This window comes from Trichosurus vulpecula, chromosome 6 (genome assembly GCF_011100635.1).
Source record: "Trichosurus vulpecula isolate mTriVul1 chromosome 6, mTriVul1.pri, whole genome shotgun sequence".
Taxonomy (NCBI): domain Eukaryota; kingdom Metazoa; phylum Chordata; class Mammalia; order Diprotodontia; family Phalangeridae; genus Trichosurus; species Trichosurus vulpecula.
The window spans coordinates 280,225,689-280,241,770 of record NC_050578.1 but is presented as its reverse complement, the minus strand read 5'-3'; the positions used below and the strand labels follow the sequence as shown (position 1 = coordinate 280,241,770).

The following is a 16,082-nucleotide window of genomic DNA, read 5'->3' as shown; positions in this document are numbered from 1 at the left end:
AGCCAATTGATTACAATAGGAACAGTAGTAATAATAGCTAGCATTTATGTAGACTCCCCTACCCCCAGGCCCACCTGGGCCATCCTATAGACAAGACTATTCACTTGACACTGAGCATGGCCCAGCTTAGGCATCTTAGAAGCAGCCAAGCAGTCAGGCCCATCACCGACAAACAGCAGAGGGAATACCTGCCAAGGTCACTCAGGGCTCCTGTGGCTCTCCCTGGCTCTGTGGATGTCTTGCTGCCTTCCTTTCTCATTTCCATCTGTTGGGAAATTTCTAGGACAGCCACTGCTTGTCTTTTCCCTAGAAGTACCTCTTTCTAATAGTATCCTACTTCCTGCTTAGCTCTAATAGGATCCCAGGTGCTGTCCAACTGCTGAATCCAGTTGTGGAAGAGCAATGAAGGTGGTGGCTCCATTTTCCCCCATTCCCCAAGACTGGCCACCACCTAGCTTCTGCCTAACAGGGGATTTAAGAGATGAGAAACCAACTCTCTGACAGTGACTCTCTTGAGACATTCCTCCTGCTAATTCGTCGCCCCCACCCCCACCCCCACCCCCTGTTTCCTCTAAAGGCCTTGACTATCCTTAAAAGACAAAGCTGTTCATTGAACCTCCATCCTCTATCTCCTCCCCTTCCCTGCTAAGCTTTTAGAAGAAGTCATGTCTACTCACTCTCTCAACTTCCTTCATACTCCTTATTTCTCAGTTACTGGCAGTCTGGCCTTGGACCCTACCACTTGAATGAAATATTTCTTGGAGGTAAACAATTATTTCTTAATTACATGATACTGGACCTTTCTTCAGGCCTTGCTCACCATTCTTCTCCTCTCCACAAAGAACGCATTGAGACGCTTAGCTACCCACTACTCCAGAATTATTTTTCCCTTGGTTTTAGTGAGTATGTTTCCTCCTGGGTCTCCTTGACCAATCATGCATCCTTTTTTATGAGAATGACATGATATCACATACTAAAGGGTTCGGTAGATACATTTAGTAAGCACTTACTGTGTACCAGGCATTGTGTTGGCCAGTCCAAAAGTGATAGGGAGGATGGCTGTTGTTGTCTGGACTGATGGATTGATTGATCACTGTTTTGCAGATGGTACAGATTAGTGTATGTAGGGTGTTCTGGGAAGCGGGACTGAAACTTGTTCTACTTGGTACCAGAGGGCAGAACAAGAAGAAGTAAGAGGGGGATGGGGGGGATGGGAGATTAAAAGTGGCCATTTTGGCCCTGATACAAAGGAAGAATTTTCTGGTAATTAGAGTATGTCCCTGGCACAGTCTACAATGCCCAGAATATAGTAAACACTTAGAAATACAGGTTCTTGTGGATATTATGTGACGCTTGGCTGTGTGGGGAGGAGACAGGAAGGGAGGAATGAGGATGAAATGAGGCCAAACTACCCAGAAGACCCTATCGGAAGCAGTATTTTCAATTTTAAACCATCTAGGAGAAAGACAACCTTTTAGTAAGATGAGTATTTAGCAGCTTAGTGAGCTGTTAAAACACATACAATTTCCCTTTCTCCTTTTAGGGAAAAGGAAAAGAAAAAATGAAAATCTTGAGTGGTAATAATGCCGGTGCAAATGCTAATAGTTGCTTGGGGCACAAGAGAGCTGTCTTCAAGTAGCTGAAGGGCTGTCCTGTCCTGTGGAAGGAGGATCAAGCTTGCCCTGTGAGGCCCCAGGAGGCAGAGCCAGGAGCAATGGTGGGGGACAGCTAGATTTAGGCTAGGTGTCAGAAAAACCTTCCTCCAGTGAGAGCTGGCCCAGCAGAATGGGCTGCTTGGGGAAGGAGGGAAGGAATTCTTTATCACTGGAGATCTCCCAGGAAAGTCCAAATGACTTTCCAGATGTAGGATATATTGTATGAAGGATGGTTGTTCAGCTATTAGGCCAGAATATATGGATCAACCAATGCAATATGCAACTACCATGTGCCCAGTCCTGTGTATAAAAAGAAAGGCAAAAACCATTCCATGACCTCAGGGAGCTCATAGTCCAATGGGGAGACACCATGAAAATAAACAGATACATAAATGATAAAATAGAAGGGACGTAAGCTCAGAGGGGAAGGGGTGGGGGCAGGGCAAAGAAGAAGAACAGAACCAGGAAGGCCTCCTGAAGAAGGTGGCATTTGAGATGCATCTTGAAAGAAGCCTTTCAAGTCTTTCTCAAGCTCCAGACAGCAGCAAATGATTAGTAGAAAAGGAAGCAAATGGGAGGAGCCATCCAGGTTTGGCAATTTTGGACCAGGGGGTCAAGGGATTCACAAAGGAAATTGAGCAAGGAAGTAGCGTATAACCAGGGTCAGCTGATGGAACAGTATTGAAGGATGGAAAGTCTGAGGCCCCCATGACATTGAAGAACAAAGTTAAGGGCCCTAAGGCAGAGGGAAAGATGGAATAAGAAAATATTATGATTAGATAAAGGGATTTCAAAGTTCACGAGTATGGAAGTGGAACATTTGTGGGTGGTGGTAAGATCAAGGGGATGACTACCTCTGTGTGTAGCTGAGATGGGATGGAGGAGTGTGTCAAGGAAATTGGATAGCTCAAGTTAGAGTATTTGAGAGACTATCAGACTATAATAACCATAATAATAACTGCCAGCATTTACCTGGTACTTTAAGATTAGCAAAGCACTTTCCATATGCTCTTCTTCTGATCCTAAGCCTGGGAGACAGATGTATCATTACCCCTATTTATAGACATAGAAACTGAGGTGAGAGCTAAGGGGCTAGCCCAGTGTCACACAACTAAGAAAGTATCTGAAGCAGGATTAGAACTCGGGCCTTCCTTACTCCAAGTCACTTATTCTTATTAATCACAGGTCTCTTTCTGGTGTAGACTATAAACAATGCTCATGGACGTTCTGTTTTTCAGAGGCAACACATTTCAGTCATTTTTGAGGAATTGTCATTTTCTGGCTAAGTCTTTCAGTAAATGGCCTATGTTCCACACCCCCTCCCAAAAAAACAGAGGAAATGGGCCTGCAGATTTGTTAATGTCATATTGTCCATTGATCTGGGGACAGATCGAAACATCTGAGCATCAAGCACTCAGATCACAAGTAGATTTTGAATGGTCCCAAGATGCAGCAGTACTTCTGTTAGTCACTGAGACTTTTGTCCAATTTAGAAGGAGGAAAAACCATCAATGTGTCAGATGCCAGGGTCACCATCTCCACGGAGACTCCTCCATCCCTGGTTGTCACCATCTGCTCTACCCAAATGGACCTCATAGTACAAGTTGAAATGCCATAGTCTGTCTCTTCCATGAGCAGTGGGGAAGCCAGACCCACCTCAGGGTCCATCCTCTCCCTGCCAGGGACGGCCTGATTTCCTGTGGCCCTCTATTTTCGCCTCCTCCAGGATCAGGAGATGCTGCCAGAGGAACTTGTTCAATGACTGATAAATCCTAAACACCAGCTGGCAGGATGGGCACCAGCCAGCCTCCAGGTCCTTGCCACATCGTTTGGAGGGTAGGCAGCAGCCCACACTGGAGTGGAGTGGAGAAGGCAGCCTCCAGCTCTTGGCTCAAGGGCCTGGTGGGGAGAAAGGGACCTGAGGCCATTGTATTAGGCACACATATGGGTCTTAAGGAGCAGAGCTTAGCTGTCTGGTGCTACGTGGTTTTCTCTGCAGTCTCCAGACTTGTGAATTTGACCTAGAGCCAAAATGAATTCTAGAAGCCCATCTAGTTTAACACCCCTCATTTGTCAAGGACAAAACTCAGGTCCAGAAAGTTGAGGTGATTTGCCCACAGTCACACAGATAGGAAGTGCCTGAGAGAAGATTCAGACCCAGAGTTTCCTGACTCCTGGCCCCTTATGCTGTCCATTGCATCATATTGCTTCTCATCTAATGCGATCCCCTCATTTTGCAGAGAAGGAAGCACATCAACTCCATAGCAGCCTGTATTTCCTCTGTCCCATCCTTTCAAGTTGAGATCATTATCTGGCAGCAGCTTCAGCACCAGCAGACCCCTAGCCTTCCATCCTCTCCCTGGGACTTCTTACTTTCATCCTCTGACCCTGACTCAAAGCATAGCATCAGAAGATGATAAATTTAGAGCTGGCCAGAACCTTAGAGGCCATTGAGTTCAACCTGTGGATGAGGAAACTAAGGAACAGTGAGCCCTGGGTCGAGCAGCCAGTGGGTGTCAGAGGTGTGATTCAGACCCAGGACTTCCTGACTCCGAGAGCCAATAGGGCATTTTGCCATGTTGCCTCTCGAGTGTTGGCATAGGACCCCAAGCATCCTCAAGATGGAATAATATAGTAACATCTTCTTCAACCTGATGGTGCTTCTCCCCCTTAGTCAAGAAACATGGGAAAATAGCCAGCCTCTGGCTTCAGTTGGTGCTCTTTGTCCAGCCAAGCCTCCAGTGATGCCCACAGGTCATTTATTGGGACTTCTGCTCATAATAGTAACAAAGATATAAAGGATGAGTATCTTTTCCCTCCACTGACCCAAATGACCCATCAATGATAGCCTCCAGACCTACTTGAGACAAACAAAGGCTAACTCATTCCTCCCAGCCAGCTCCCACAGAGAGAAGTGCCCCCCCCCAGGTGCCCAGGTACTCACCTAAGTGCTAGGGATGCAGACAGATGTGAAAGAGGCCCCACCCTTCAGGAAGGTACAGCCTATTGCTGCATGAGGAGTGGCAAGAGCCCATCAAGGCACAGAGCGGGAGGCAGGAAGATCTGGTTCCAAGTTCTGAGTCTGACTTCCTGTTAATGACCTTGGGATAGACACTTAACTCCCCAGAGATCCAAGGATTTCATTAAGACCAGACCTGACAGAGAAATGGCTGATCATCATCAGTAGAGGGAAGGTCTACATCAGGACTTTTCTATTCCAAGGAAACAACAGGTGTGGACCAGCACCAACACTAACACCAGTAATAAAGAATGGGAGCCAGAATAATCATACCTGGCATTTAGAGGACACTTGTCAGTTTGTAAAGCACTCCACAGGCATGACTTGACTTGAGGCTTCTAGCCACCCTGTGAGATACATATGTAGGAATGATTATCCCCATTTTACAAAGCAGTTGACTGAAGCACTAGTATCAGAGGTTAGATCTGAGCCCAAGTCTTCATGATTCCAAGTCCAATGAACTATCCACAGCTAGAGTATGTAGCAAATGTCTTAGGAAAAGGGCTGGATTAGAAGTCAGGTTATGTCACTGATTGCATCACCCTGACCTCTCTGGGACTCAATTGCCTTTTTGTTTAATCAGTGGCTGGAGTAAGAATTTAATGGCTTTGGCCATGAGCCCTACCTTAAACCCTCTCCCATTCTGGAGTATGGATGGGCAAGGGCAGCTGGGGATGGAAGAGGAGAAAGATTTCCCAGATGCAAATGCCTTCACACACTCACCGTGCTAGAGAAGTGTTCAAATACATACACATACTAGAGATGTGTGCAAATGTCATACACACACATACACTGTGCTAGAGAAGTGTGCAGATGTCCACACACATGCACTCTGCCAGATAAATGTGCAAATGCCCATATATACACATTCACCTGGCTAGAGAAATGTGCAAATCTCACACACACACACACACACACACACATACACACACACACCCTGCTGGGCCAAGCCACACTGTACTCTCCCTCTCTGCAGCCGTTGATCAAGGAGGATTTGCCATGTGGCTAGGGTTCAGAGGGCTCCTGGTTCTCATGCTTTGTTCAAGCATTTTACCCAACATTAAGTCAAGGGCCACATAACTGCTTCTAATTCTTTCTACAATGGGAATCTTTGCTTTGTGGTTTTCAGGTTTGTAAAGCCAGCAGAAAAAGCAAAACTGGAAATGAGCGCTGTGATTCTCCTTTGTCTCTCAAAAGTTGCTCCCTGAGGTGCCAGGAGAGCCTTTCCCCAGGGAAGAACTGCTTCCCAGACTGGGCCTGGGTCTTCAGACTGAACGCAGTGTGGGATCTAGGCAACTGGAGCAAATCTGGACTGGCTTGAGAAAGCTCCTGTTCACCTGTCTTTAATTGCAGAAATCAACTCGGGCCCCCAGGGGCAGGGACCTTGGAGACTAGCTTTGCTTTGCTTCTCTCAGTGCTTGCCTCCCCCCACAAGAGCTCTCAGATTGCTGCCCATTCAGTAAAGTGACTCCATTCCTTCTAGTCCCTCCAGGTATTCATGGCCAGGGTCACGGCCAACAGCCACTCTTACCGTTTGGCTGCCTTTTCTCTGGAATCCCGAAGGAGGGTGAAAATGTGTCCACATGCATTTTCTTGCATTGACTCATATTCCCTTGCAGAGGACACAGCATATGCAAAGATGCAGAGCGGGAAAATGGCACGTGGGTGCTTGAGTCCAGCAGGGATGGAGCAGAGGGTATGGGGTGAGAAATCTTGGGACCATAAATTGGGAGCAAAAGGGGGGGCCTCAAACACCACCTAGGCCAACTCCTTGATTTCACAGATGAGGGAACTGAGGACCAAGGCTACAAAGGCAGTAAGCAACAGTGGCAAGACTTAAACCTGGATCCTCAGAGTCATGACTTTTTCTACTGCCTTGTACCAATGTACTTTAGTGAGAGATAGCTTATTAGGAGGTAAGGTAGGAAAGATGCAATCATAGATTGAGAAGGGACCACAGAGGTCTTCTTGTCCAACCCCCTCTTTTTATCAATGAGAACATCGAGGCCCCAAGAATTGACCAGAGAGGCCATACCTTGGCAAGGCCAGGATTTGAACCCAGATCTCTTGAATACAAATCACTGATTCCTTTATTTTTTTCAATCACCGAGCATTTATTAAGCACATTTATGATCTTACATCCTGTTTGGGGGGGGAACCCTGTAGATTTAAGTCTTATCATGAAACATCACGAGTGCCAGAGTAAGTTATCTGCATTTTATTATGTAAGCAATAGGGAGCCACTGGAGGCCTTTGAGCAGAGAACTATCCTAAGATGAGCAATGATTTCTGTTCTGTTTGCATTGGCAAGGAGACTGGGTTGGAGGGAGCAATGGTGAGACATGGAAAGAAGGATTTGAGAACTACTACTGCATTGGGTTTGGGGGGTACGTGGTGAGGACCTGGACTGAACTGTTGGGAAAGAAGTGCCAATAGCACTTGGCATAAGATTAGATTGGGGTGAGACTGATGGAGTAGCAGAGGCTGGTACTTGAGGGCAGATGTTGGGGATTATGGGAGTGCATCCTCTGGATGAATGGCAAGAAGCAACGGAAATGTGGGGCGAGAATTTGGGGGCTGAGGGGCAGGGCTGGCTCTTCAGGTGGGTGAGGCACCTGAAAAATTGAGGTGATAGTTGAAGCCATGGGAGTGGCTATGGGCATCAGGGCAGGAGGGCGTCTATATTTAGGGTGTCATAGGTGTGTGAAGAACTGGAGGAGGCAATGTTAGAGCAGTAGAAAGAGAACCAAGAGACTACCATGGCAAAGCAAGACTAGAGAATGAGGCTATCGAATGTTGGAAAGTTCCAAGACAATACCTAAGGGTGACTGGCTCATGGGGTCACAGGGCCTGGGTTTGAGGATCCTGCCTCTGGGACTCACTCCCTGGGGATTCTTGGGCAAGTCAAGAACCTCCCTAGACATGAGTTCCTTCTTCTGTAAAAATGGAGAAGCATCCCACCCTCAACCTTATGATCACTATCACCATCCCCACTGCCAACAGCACCTGCCTTTCCCATGGAGTCATTTAGTGTGTTAATGTTTACAAAGCTCTTAATGGGTTCCATATCTCCCCCAACTCCCCAGAAACTGATTCCCTGCCTCCCCTGTACCCCTTCCCACACAATCTCTACCCCTCAACATTCTACCTGTCCTTCATGTCCTACCTCAAATGCCACCTTCTCCGTGAAGCTTCTCCTGAAAGCTTCCCCTCCCTAGCTCCCAGAAAAAAAGCTGGAAATAATTTCTCCCTCATGTGATCTCATAGCACTTCATTCTCCATTCATGCACTAATTATATTCTTTTTATGTGCTAATTATATCCTAACGTATTTTATTTGTGTGTCTATATCTTATCTCCCATACTAGAGTATACTGGGAATGTGTCTGACTATTTCCACTTTAGAGAGGCTTCCTTGTTCAGTTGGGGATTAGACTAGATGGCCCCTGAGGGCTTGTCTAAGTTGGAGGTTCTGTGCTTCTGAAAGGAGCCAACTTACTTGTCCAGGGTAATGACAAGACAGTAGTGTTCCTATTTTTAAAATGGGAGAATTGTGGCATAAAGAGGTTAGCTGACTTGTCTGAGATCACACAGTGAGTAAGGATCAGACCTGGATAGCAAGCCCAGGTGTTCCTGACTCCAGGAGGGCATGTAATAAGGGGACTAGACTAAATGGTCTAAGGTCCCCAGGATTCTGAAGCTGGTGAAAGCTGAGCCATCCCACTGGCCATTCCCTGAGTGAGTTTGGCACAATGTCCTTCTCCAAACCATCCTGTTACAACCACCACCACCACCCCAGTGCGGAACTGCTTTCTGCCTTTCTATGTTCATTTTGGGGAAGAGAGGCTGGGGGGAGGAATTACTCTGCACCTTCCTATATTTGTTTTGGGGAAGAGAGGCTGGGGGAGGAATCACTCCGGACCACTGGTTGAGGGAAACAGTAGAGTCAGGATGAGTAAGCTCAGCACCTGGATGTTCAGCTCTGAGGACATTGTCCTCTCTGCAAGGCTTCCCTTCTCTTCTGGTCTTGACAGGCTGAAAGTCTCATTTCCTTTCCATAGGTGGTGAAACCCACAGGCCAGAGAAATGGGGTTTCTTTCACAAGCTTTTCAGATTGCATGTTTTCCTTTCACCCTGAGGATTTCCTCCCTAGTGTACCTGAGTCAAAAAGAACTGGGTTCAGATCTTGCCGCTGATGCTTGCCGGCTGTGTGACCCGTTACAGGAGCCCATACATAGCAGGGTTGGCTTAATGTCAGCAGGCTTTTAAACCAACCCCCTCCCCATGAAAACCCTCAGGGCTTCCCTTCTTTTCTCAGTCAGACTTCATGCATTCTTAGCCCCTTTTGCTTAGCTTTTGCTTACCAAAGATAAAGGGGGAGGGGAGGAGAAAGAATGGCATATTCCCATCAGCCCCAAGACCCCTGGTCACTGTGGATTGCAGAAGTCATTGATTTCACCCTTGCTCCCACTGGCCACGGACAAGAGCATCAGCATTTCTACTGAGACTCTTGACTTTGGCCATTCCATGCTGCTCTACCTCTGGGCTCAACTTCTTAGCTCTCTGGAGAGAACCTCTGAGTATAATCTTGTGGACAGATGTTTCTTCTCCCCTAAATCAAAGGGATCTTAAACCAAGGGATCTGAATGGGTGTGTGTGTGTGTGTGAGAGAGAGAGAGAGAGAGAGACAGAGAGAGACAGAGAGAGAGAGACAGAGAGAGAGAGAGAGAGAGAGAGAGAGAGAGAGAGAGAGAGAGAGAGAGAGAGAGAGAGAGACGCACAGAGAGAGAGAGAGAGACAGAGAGAGAGAGACAAAGAGACAGAGACAGACAGAGAGAGACAGAGACAGACAGAGAGACAGAGACAGAGAGAGAGAGAGACAGAGAGAGAGAGACAGAGAGAGAGAGACAGAGAGAGACGCACAGAGAGAGAGAGACAGAGAGAGGGAGAGACAGAGAGAGAGAGACAGAGAGACAGAGACAGAGAGACAGAGACAGAGGGAGACAGAGACAGAGACAGAGAGACAGAGAGAGACAGAGAGACAGAGAGAGTTTAACAAAATAATTCAGATGAGCAGAGGCCAAGCAGGTTAGAAATTTTCATTGGGAAGAGGGGGTAAATGGTGCCTCCCCACTCCCTGCAGCCTTTTCCTGAGTTGTTGATAATTGGGGGTGGGGAGAAAAGATTCTAGCCATGGCAAGGTCTTTGGGGTGTCTCTACCCGTCTCATCACTTCTCCCTGGCTGGTTTTTGCTCACTGTAGTGCCCTGCACCCGCATGACTGCATTCTCGGGGAGCCCCAGCCTCTCCACCGCTGCTTGACTGATGCTCCTGCTCGTTACTATTTCAATTATGCAGATTCTCGAGGCTGGGGAGGTTTGTGGCGGATGACGCCAAGGCAGCTGCCCGCCGTGCCCATTGTCGGCTCGTCAGCTGATCGGGGGTGGGAGGGGGGCTCTTCTTGCAGCAGCCAGCATGCAGTTCGATTGAGAGGGGGCTCTGGGGGCGACGCACAGCTCTGTGCCTAGCTTGTGCCTTCAGCCAGCTCATGCAGGGGGCAGAGCGGGTCGGCGAGCTCTCGAAGATGCTGCCTTATCTCGCTCAGGCTCGGCTTCCCGCGGGCTTCCCCGGAAGATGCAGCAGGCTGAGCCACGCCAAGGGGGCTTGGGAATGAGGAGGCTCGGCCAGCCCACTTAGTTTCCTGGTTGGCGAGTGCGAGCCAGCCCCCGGCTGGCATGATCGCCTCTCCGTTCAGCCTTTCCCCGGGAATGCGCCCCCCCATGCACGGCCCCAGAGCGCTCTCCGCTCTCCCTTGAACCCTCATTGTGTCATGCTCTCGCTCGGCGCTCAGCTTGCCCCCGCCGCTCTTCTCTGTCTGTACCACTACCACCGGCCTCTGCTGCTCCGGTTCGCCCATGCTTCTCGGATTCTTCGATCTGGTGTGATTGGGGGGCTGTGACGATGAACCTGCCCGGCGGAGGAGCAGCGGCTGCCGTGATGATGGTGGGCTATAATAACGGGCGCTATCCCCGGAATTCTCTCTACAGTGACTGCATTATCGAGGAGAAGACAGTGGTCCTGCAAAAGAAAGACAATGAAGGCTTTGGCTTCGTGCTGCGAGGGGCTAAAGGTAAGGGCACCTGGGGGGCCTGGGTGGATTCACGTGTGTGTGCATGCCTGCCTGCGGGAAAGGCCGGCCAGACCCGAATGTCGGCCGCTTCTCCTGAAGCACTTGGTTGCAGGCTGCCCGCACACAAGTCCTGGGCATTCGGGGCCTCACTGCTCAGTGTTTTTCTCTGCACAACATGGCTTTGCATGGGGCTGCTGTCTTCCCCTCCTTCCTGTAAAGCAGGGGGTAGAATCCGTGCTCTGCCTGTGGCTGAGGCCAGCCAGGCTGTTGGCATGTGCAAGAATGGCAGATGTTCTCAGGCTCATGGAGGCACCCAGCCTCAAGTTGGGGTACCGGGAACCGCTCCGGGCTGCCCACGGACTGAGAATTAGAGCAGAGGCCACATTGTGGGAAGAGGAAGGCCATGCCTTGGGAAGGAGACCTCCCAGGTAGGAAGGGGGCCCCTTCAGCTCCAGCCTCCTGGGCTTGCTGAGAAGCTTCCTGACCTGTGGGGACAGCTGCTCATCAGCTCCCTTCCCAGCCTTCACGTCTCTGCCGAACTTGTGGACTTTCCTCGGAAAGCCCAGCATGGCAAAATGGATTCGACTTTATGCAAGGGAAAGGCCACACGTGGGCTGGGTTTCTTAGTGGAAAGAGGGACAGGTGCAGAGCATGCAGGCATCCTTACCACTGCATCAGGCCTGTCTGTCTCTGCCTTGGGTTCATTATGAACCTTCCTTCTGTTCCTACTCCCTGTCCAACTTTTCTTAGAGGTCAGTCCAGAAACTCTGTGTGTGTGTGTGTGTGTGTGTGTGTGTGTGTGTGTGTGAGAGAGAGAGAGAGAGAGAGAGAGAGAGAGAGAGAGAGAGAGAGAGAGAGAAACAGAGAGAGAAACAGAGACAGAATGAGAATGTGTGTGTGGTACTGTCCCCCTTCATTCTGTTGATACAGTTTATTCATCTGCCCACAGACCCACAATGCCCATGGAAGTCTCTCTCAAGCCCTAGAGTCAATGTGCAGTCCAACACACCTTAGTTCGGGGGGGAAGGTCCCCATAGGTAACGCCTCTGCTTCCTTGACAACAGGGTCTGGAGTTCTTTGAGGCCTCACTGCTCCCTGAGTTGGAAGCCACAAAGTCTTGAGCTCCTTTGAGTGTGACTTCATCAACAGAGTCCAAATCCTGAGCCCCAGTGAGGCCAGCACCATTTTGCCTTTGGCATAGGGAAACCAGTCCCTGGGTTCCACGTCTATGTAGCTGAAAATCACACACGAGATTTGGTGTGGTGTTTTGCTGGTCCTACATGCCAGAGGAGGAACTCTTCCATTTTTAGAACAGAAATTGTTTAGTCACGGATGCTTCCAAAGAGAATGACAGGCATGTAGATATGTAGTCCAAGGGCCTATCACTCACTGTTTCTAACAGATGGGTGTGGGAGAGACAGAGGGACTCTGGAGGCCTCCTTCATCTGTTGGCCTGAGAGTTCGAAGCCTGCCCTCCTTCTTGGCATGGGGCTGGGAGAGGCACTAGGCCTTCCTATGCCCAGTGAGAAGCCATTATAGGCTCCTTCTCACAGAATGCTTCAAGGCCATGCAGAGGATTTGGCCCAAAGGAAATGTTTTCCCAAGTTTGACTAAGGCATGTATTCTTTGTCCTTCAAGCTGATACTCCAATTGAAGAGTTTACCCCAACGCCAGCATTCCCTGCCCTGCAGTATCTGGAGTCCGTGGATGAAGGAGGAGTAGCATGGCAGGCAGGCTTGAGAACTGGTGACTTCCTCATTGAGGTAGGACACAGAAGCATGTTCTATGTTTTTCTGGAGGGTGCCGTGGCTCTCATTATGGAGGGAGGGGAGCTCGTTCGGTCATGTGAGTCTGGATATGCCATCAGTGGCACACCCAAAGCTGTGGCTAACAACTCCAACTTTGGTTTCTTGGTTGTATGTGATTCTCCTGCATTTATGTGGTTTGGTTTTGCTTTTTGGCCATGGCGATCACTCGCAGAATGGAAAGTGGCCTGCTACTTGGTGAGAGTGTTGGACCTTAGGCTCTTTGATGGCTTGGGACACATGCAGTACTATTCCAGAAAGGTTGCTATGGAACCTTTTGTGAGGGTTCAGGGGGATGTTCTCAGCCACCTTGGGCTAGCGTGACTTTGGTTAGAGATCGAGATAAGGCCATGCCCCTCCTTGCATTTCTAAGAAGCCGGTCAAGTGGTTTTTGTTGATGTGGAGTCAGATGACCCCTGAGAGAAAGAGGTTTCTGACAAAGTTGAGTAATGTTGGCCTTGTTGGGGTGGAAGGAAGGGCAAGATGGCAGGGCAGGAGAAGACTTCAGACTCAATGAGCGAAAAAGGGCACTCAGTTATCAAGGCATCTTATGGGAAACACCCTTGTTGGTACAGGGAACAGTAGGCAGCCAGGGTAGGTGCCCACACCAGCACCTATGGGAAGTCAAAGGGGAACATTAAGTCCTCTTACTCATGGTGGCACATGGGTTGGTCCATAAGTGCCCGCAAATCTCAAGCCAATCCTTGAGAATGAATGAATGTGCCTTTATTTTGTCTGTTGGCTTTGCCTCCTAAAGTTGTGTTTGATCCCTCTTCTTTGGGATTGAAATGAGTTTCACTAAGCTAAAAACTCTCCTGAAGAGAGCACAGCACTAACGTGAAAGCTCCTGCTACAGGTGATCTCACTCCTGTTCCCCATGCTCCTATGAGGAATAGAGCTTAGGAATGTGAACCATGAGCAGAGGGGAGGCCACCTTGGCCTCTGAGGATGCCACATTGGAAGCATCCAGATTGCCCTAATATGTCACCACCATTATCTCTGAGCTCAAAGGCTGAGGGTACCCTCATTTTGTCCCATGTTTTCAATTCAGGGTTTGGCTGGACAGTGAGAACCTTTATCCCCACCGTGATGCCAGATTGGGAACTAGCATTGTGGTGAAAGTCAGGTTGGACTCATGGGGAGGCCAGTTGGATTCTTGTGTTATAGTTGTCCATATGGGGAGATCTCTTTTCCTTTGCAAATGCCCAGAATCCACCTTGAATATGTGTTTCACTTAATTATTGAAAGTTATATTTCTGTGGTTCATTGACAACCATAGGCCTTGGCTGGAAGCATCAGCCAGTTGGCACTCTTGTCCATCCTTCAGTGTTTGAAGTTTAACCAGAGAAGAGAAAGCTCTGATTTGCTGTTGCTTCATGTTTTAAATAGATTTTTAATCCGCATGGAAATGCAGTGAAATGGAGTTGAATCATTTTCTGTAGGATGCAGGAGTGATGTCAGCCCCGCTTCCTGGAATGTGTGTGTGTATATATATATGTGTGTGTGTGCACATGCGCTCGCGCATACGCACGCACGCACGCGCACACACACACACACACACACACACATATATATACACACACTCATGTGCTCACTCGTGAGCCAGCCTGTGAAAGGAGTCACTGAGCAGAGTGCCTTTTGGTGCATGTGGGAATTCATGAATAAGAGCTACAGGGGACAGGAAGGTGACCACTCTGTTCAGCTTTAGGGAATGGTCTATATAAAATGTCTGGACATTCCACGTGCCATTTAGAGGATGTATTTGTTGGAAATCTCAAAAGTGAGATGTGGGGCAGCTAGGTGGCGCAGTGAGTAGAGCACCGGCCCTGGAGTCAGGAGGACCTGAGTTCAAGTCCGGCCTCAGACACTTGACACTTGTACTAGCTGTTTGACCTTGGGCAAGTCACTTAACCCCAATTGCCCTGCCAAAAAGCAAAAAAAAAAAAAAAGTGAGGTGTGTTGAGGTATGGCACCATCATCTACATATGGAAAGAAAGCTAATGCCCAATCTGTACTTGGGAAACCATTGACTATGTCATGACATTTAGTTGTACATCTAGGTAAATAGAATGCATTTAGGTGTTGTTTTTAACTTTGATGAAAGAGCCATAGGCCCATTTTGTTTTAGGGGGTTTGGTTTTTTTTTTGGTTTTCCTAGAAAGGTATTGGACAAAGTAGTTCCAAGAACAGTTGGGCCTTAGCTGGATGGGGGGAGTCCTTGCCTAAGTAATTTTTCTAAGATGCCAGTTCTGGATGCTCCAGTGATGGGCTTCATGTAATGCCTGTAGCTGTGCGAAAAATGTGAGATGTATTTATAGGCCATTGGACCACAGGTGACTGTAACTTATTCTAGTGACTAGTTAATTTATCAGGCAGCATATGTTAAACACAGAAAAGAATCTGCTGATAGTGTTTCTGTGTACAGTGAGACATTGTATTGTGGCACAGTCGGGGCAGGGGGGTGGAGCACAACTCTGCAGATCCTGTCCCTGAGAAACCATTGTCTGCAGCTGAGTGCCTGTTGGATGATCTCCTCTTGACCCACTTTGCCCAGTGAGATTCTGAAATCCCAGTGCCTTTGCCTATGGATGCTTTGGCTAGACTGGACTGGCTTTGGAATTTGAAGGAGGGGTGGGGGAAGGATAAGAGGGTAGGGAGAGAGACTTTTTCCTGTAATAATTGCAGTGCATGGGGAATAGTTTAAGCTGATAAATGCTATTACTGGACCCTCCTTGACGGAGGGTGATAGCCAGAGCTCTCCAGGGCCCTTGCTATGCCATTTTGCAGAAAGGTCTCACTTATTTGTGTCCCTAGGCTCTTTTTTTTTTCACTTTCCCCACTACAGTTGCTTCTGGCCTCACTGTTTAGAAGGGAAGGGATGGAAACTCCTCTGTTCCTCTCTGATCAGGAAAGTCAAAGGTTAATGAGAGCTTGATTATGATCAAAGCTCACACAATAATCATGGTTTCGTCCAACCAATCCTTGGACACCAGCGCTAGGGGCCACCCCAGGAAGCAGAAGGAGGCAAGTTAGGGCAAATACAAAGGATGGCTCTTCCTACAGAGGTTTGTTACCTTGAGAGTTGGTTGCCCCTAAAAAATGTATCATTCCATGGACAGTTGGGGTGAATTCATGGATGATTGGTCTGAAGAGGGTTTCAAAAAGAAAGCTAGAAGTGCTTGGAGAATATCCTGAATGCCTCCCCCACCCCCAAAGCATTTCCCAGCAAGCCCTGGGCTAGAGGAACCCTTGGTTCTAACCCAGTTTGGCCTTTTGTGCATTTGATGTTCTCAAGTTAGTATCCTAGCACAATGGAACACGGTGATTTCTAAAGTTTGTATTGTCTAGCTCTCCTCAGTAGCCAACCCTGAAATCTGACTTACAATAAGACCTGGATTTTTTTTCCCAGGCTCCCATTTTGAAACCACAGATTTGGCCCTCATGCTGCTTTTGTCCAACTGTGAACCCGCTTTTA

At 48.4% G+C, this 16,082-nt stretch overlaps 1 protein-coding gene across 1 annotated transcript in view; it reads left to right on the top strand.

Moving 5' to 3' along the window:
- SHANK2 (SH3 and multiple ankyrin repeat domains 2) overlaps nt 1-16,082 on the top strand; it is a 717,699-nt gene that overhangs the window by 453,216 nt on the left and 248,401 nt on the right. The window contains exons 16-17 of the mRNA XM_036763425.1: nt 10,720-10,802; nt 12,441-12,565. Of these exons, the coding sequence (XP_036619320.1) occupies nt 10,720-10,802; nt 12,441-12,565 (208 nt within the window). The remainder of the gene's footprint in view (nt 1-10,719; nt 10,803-12,440; nt 12,566-16,082) is intronic.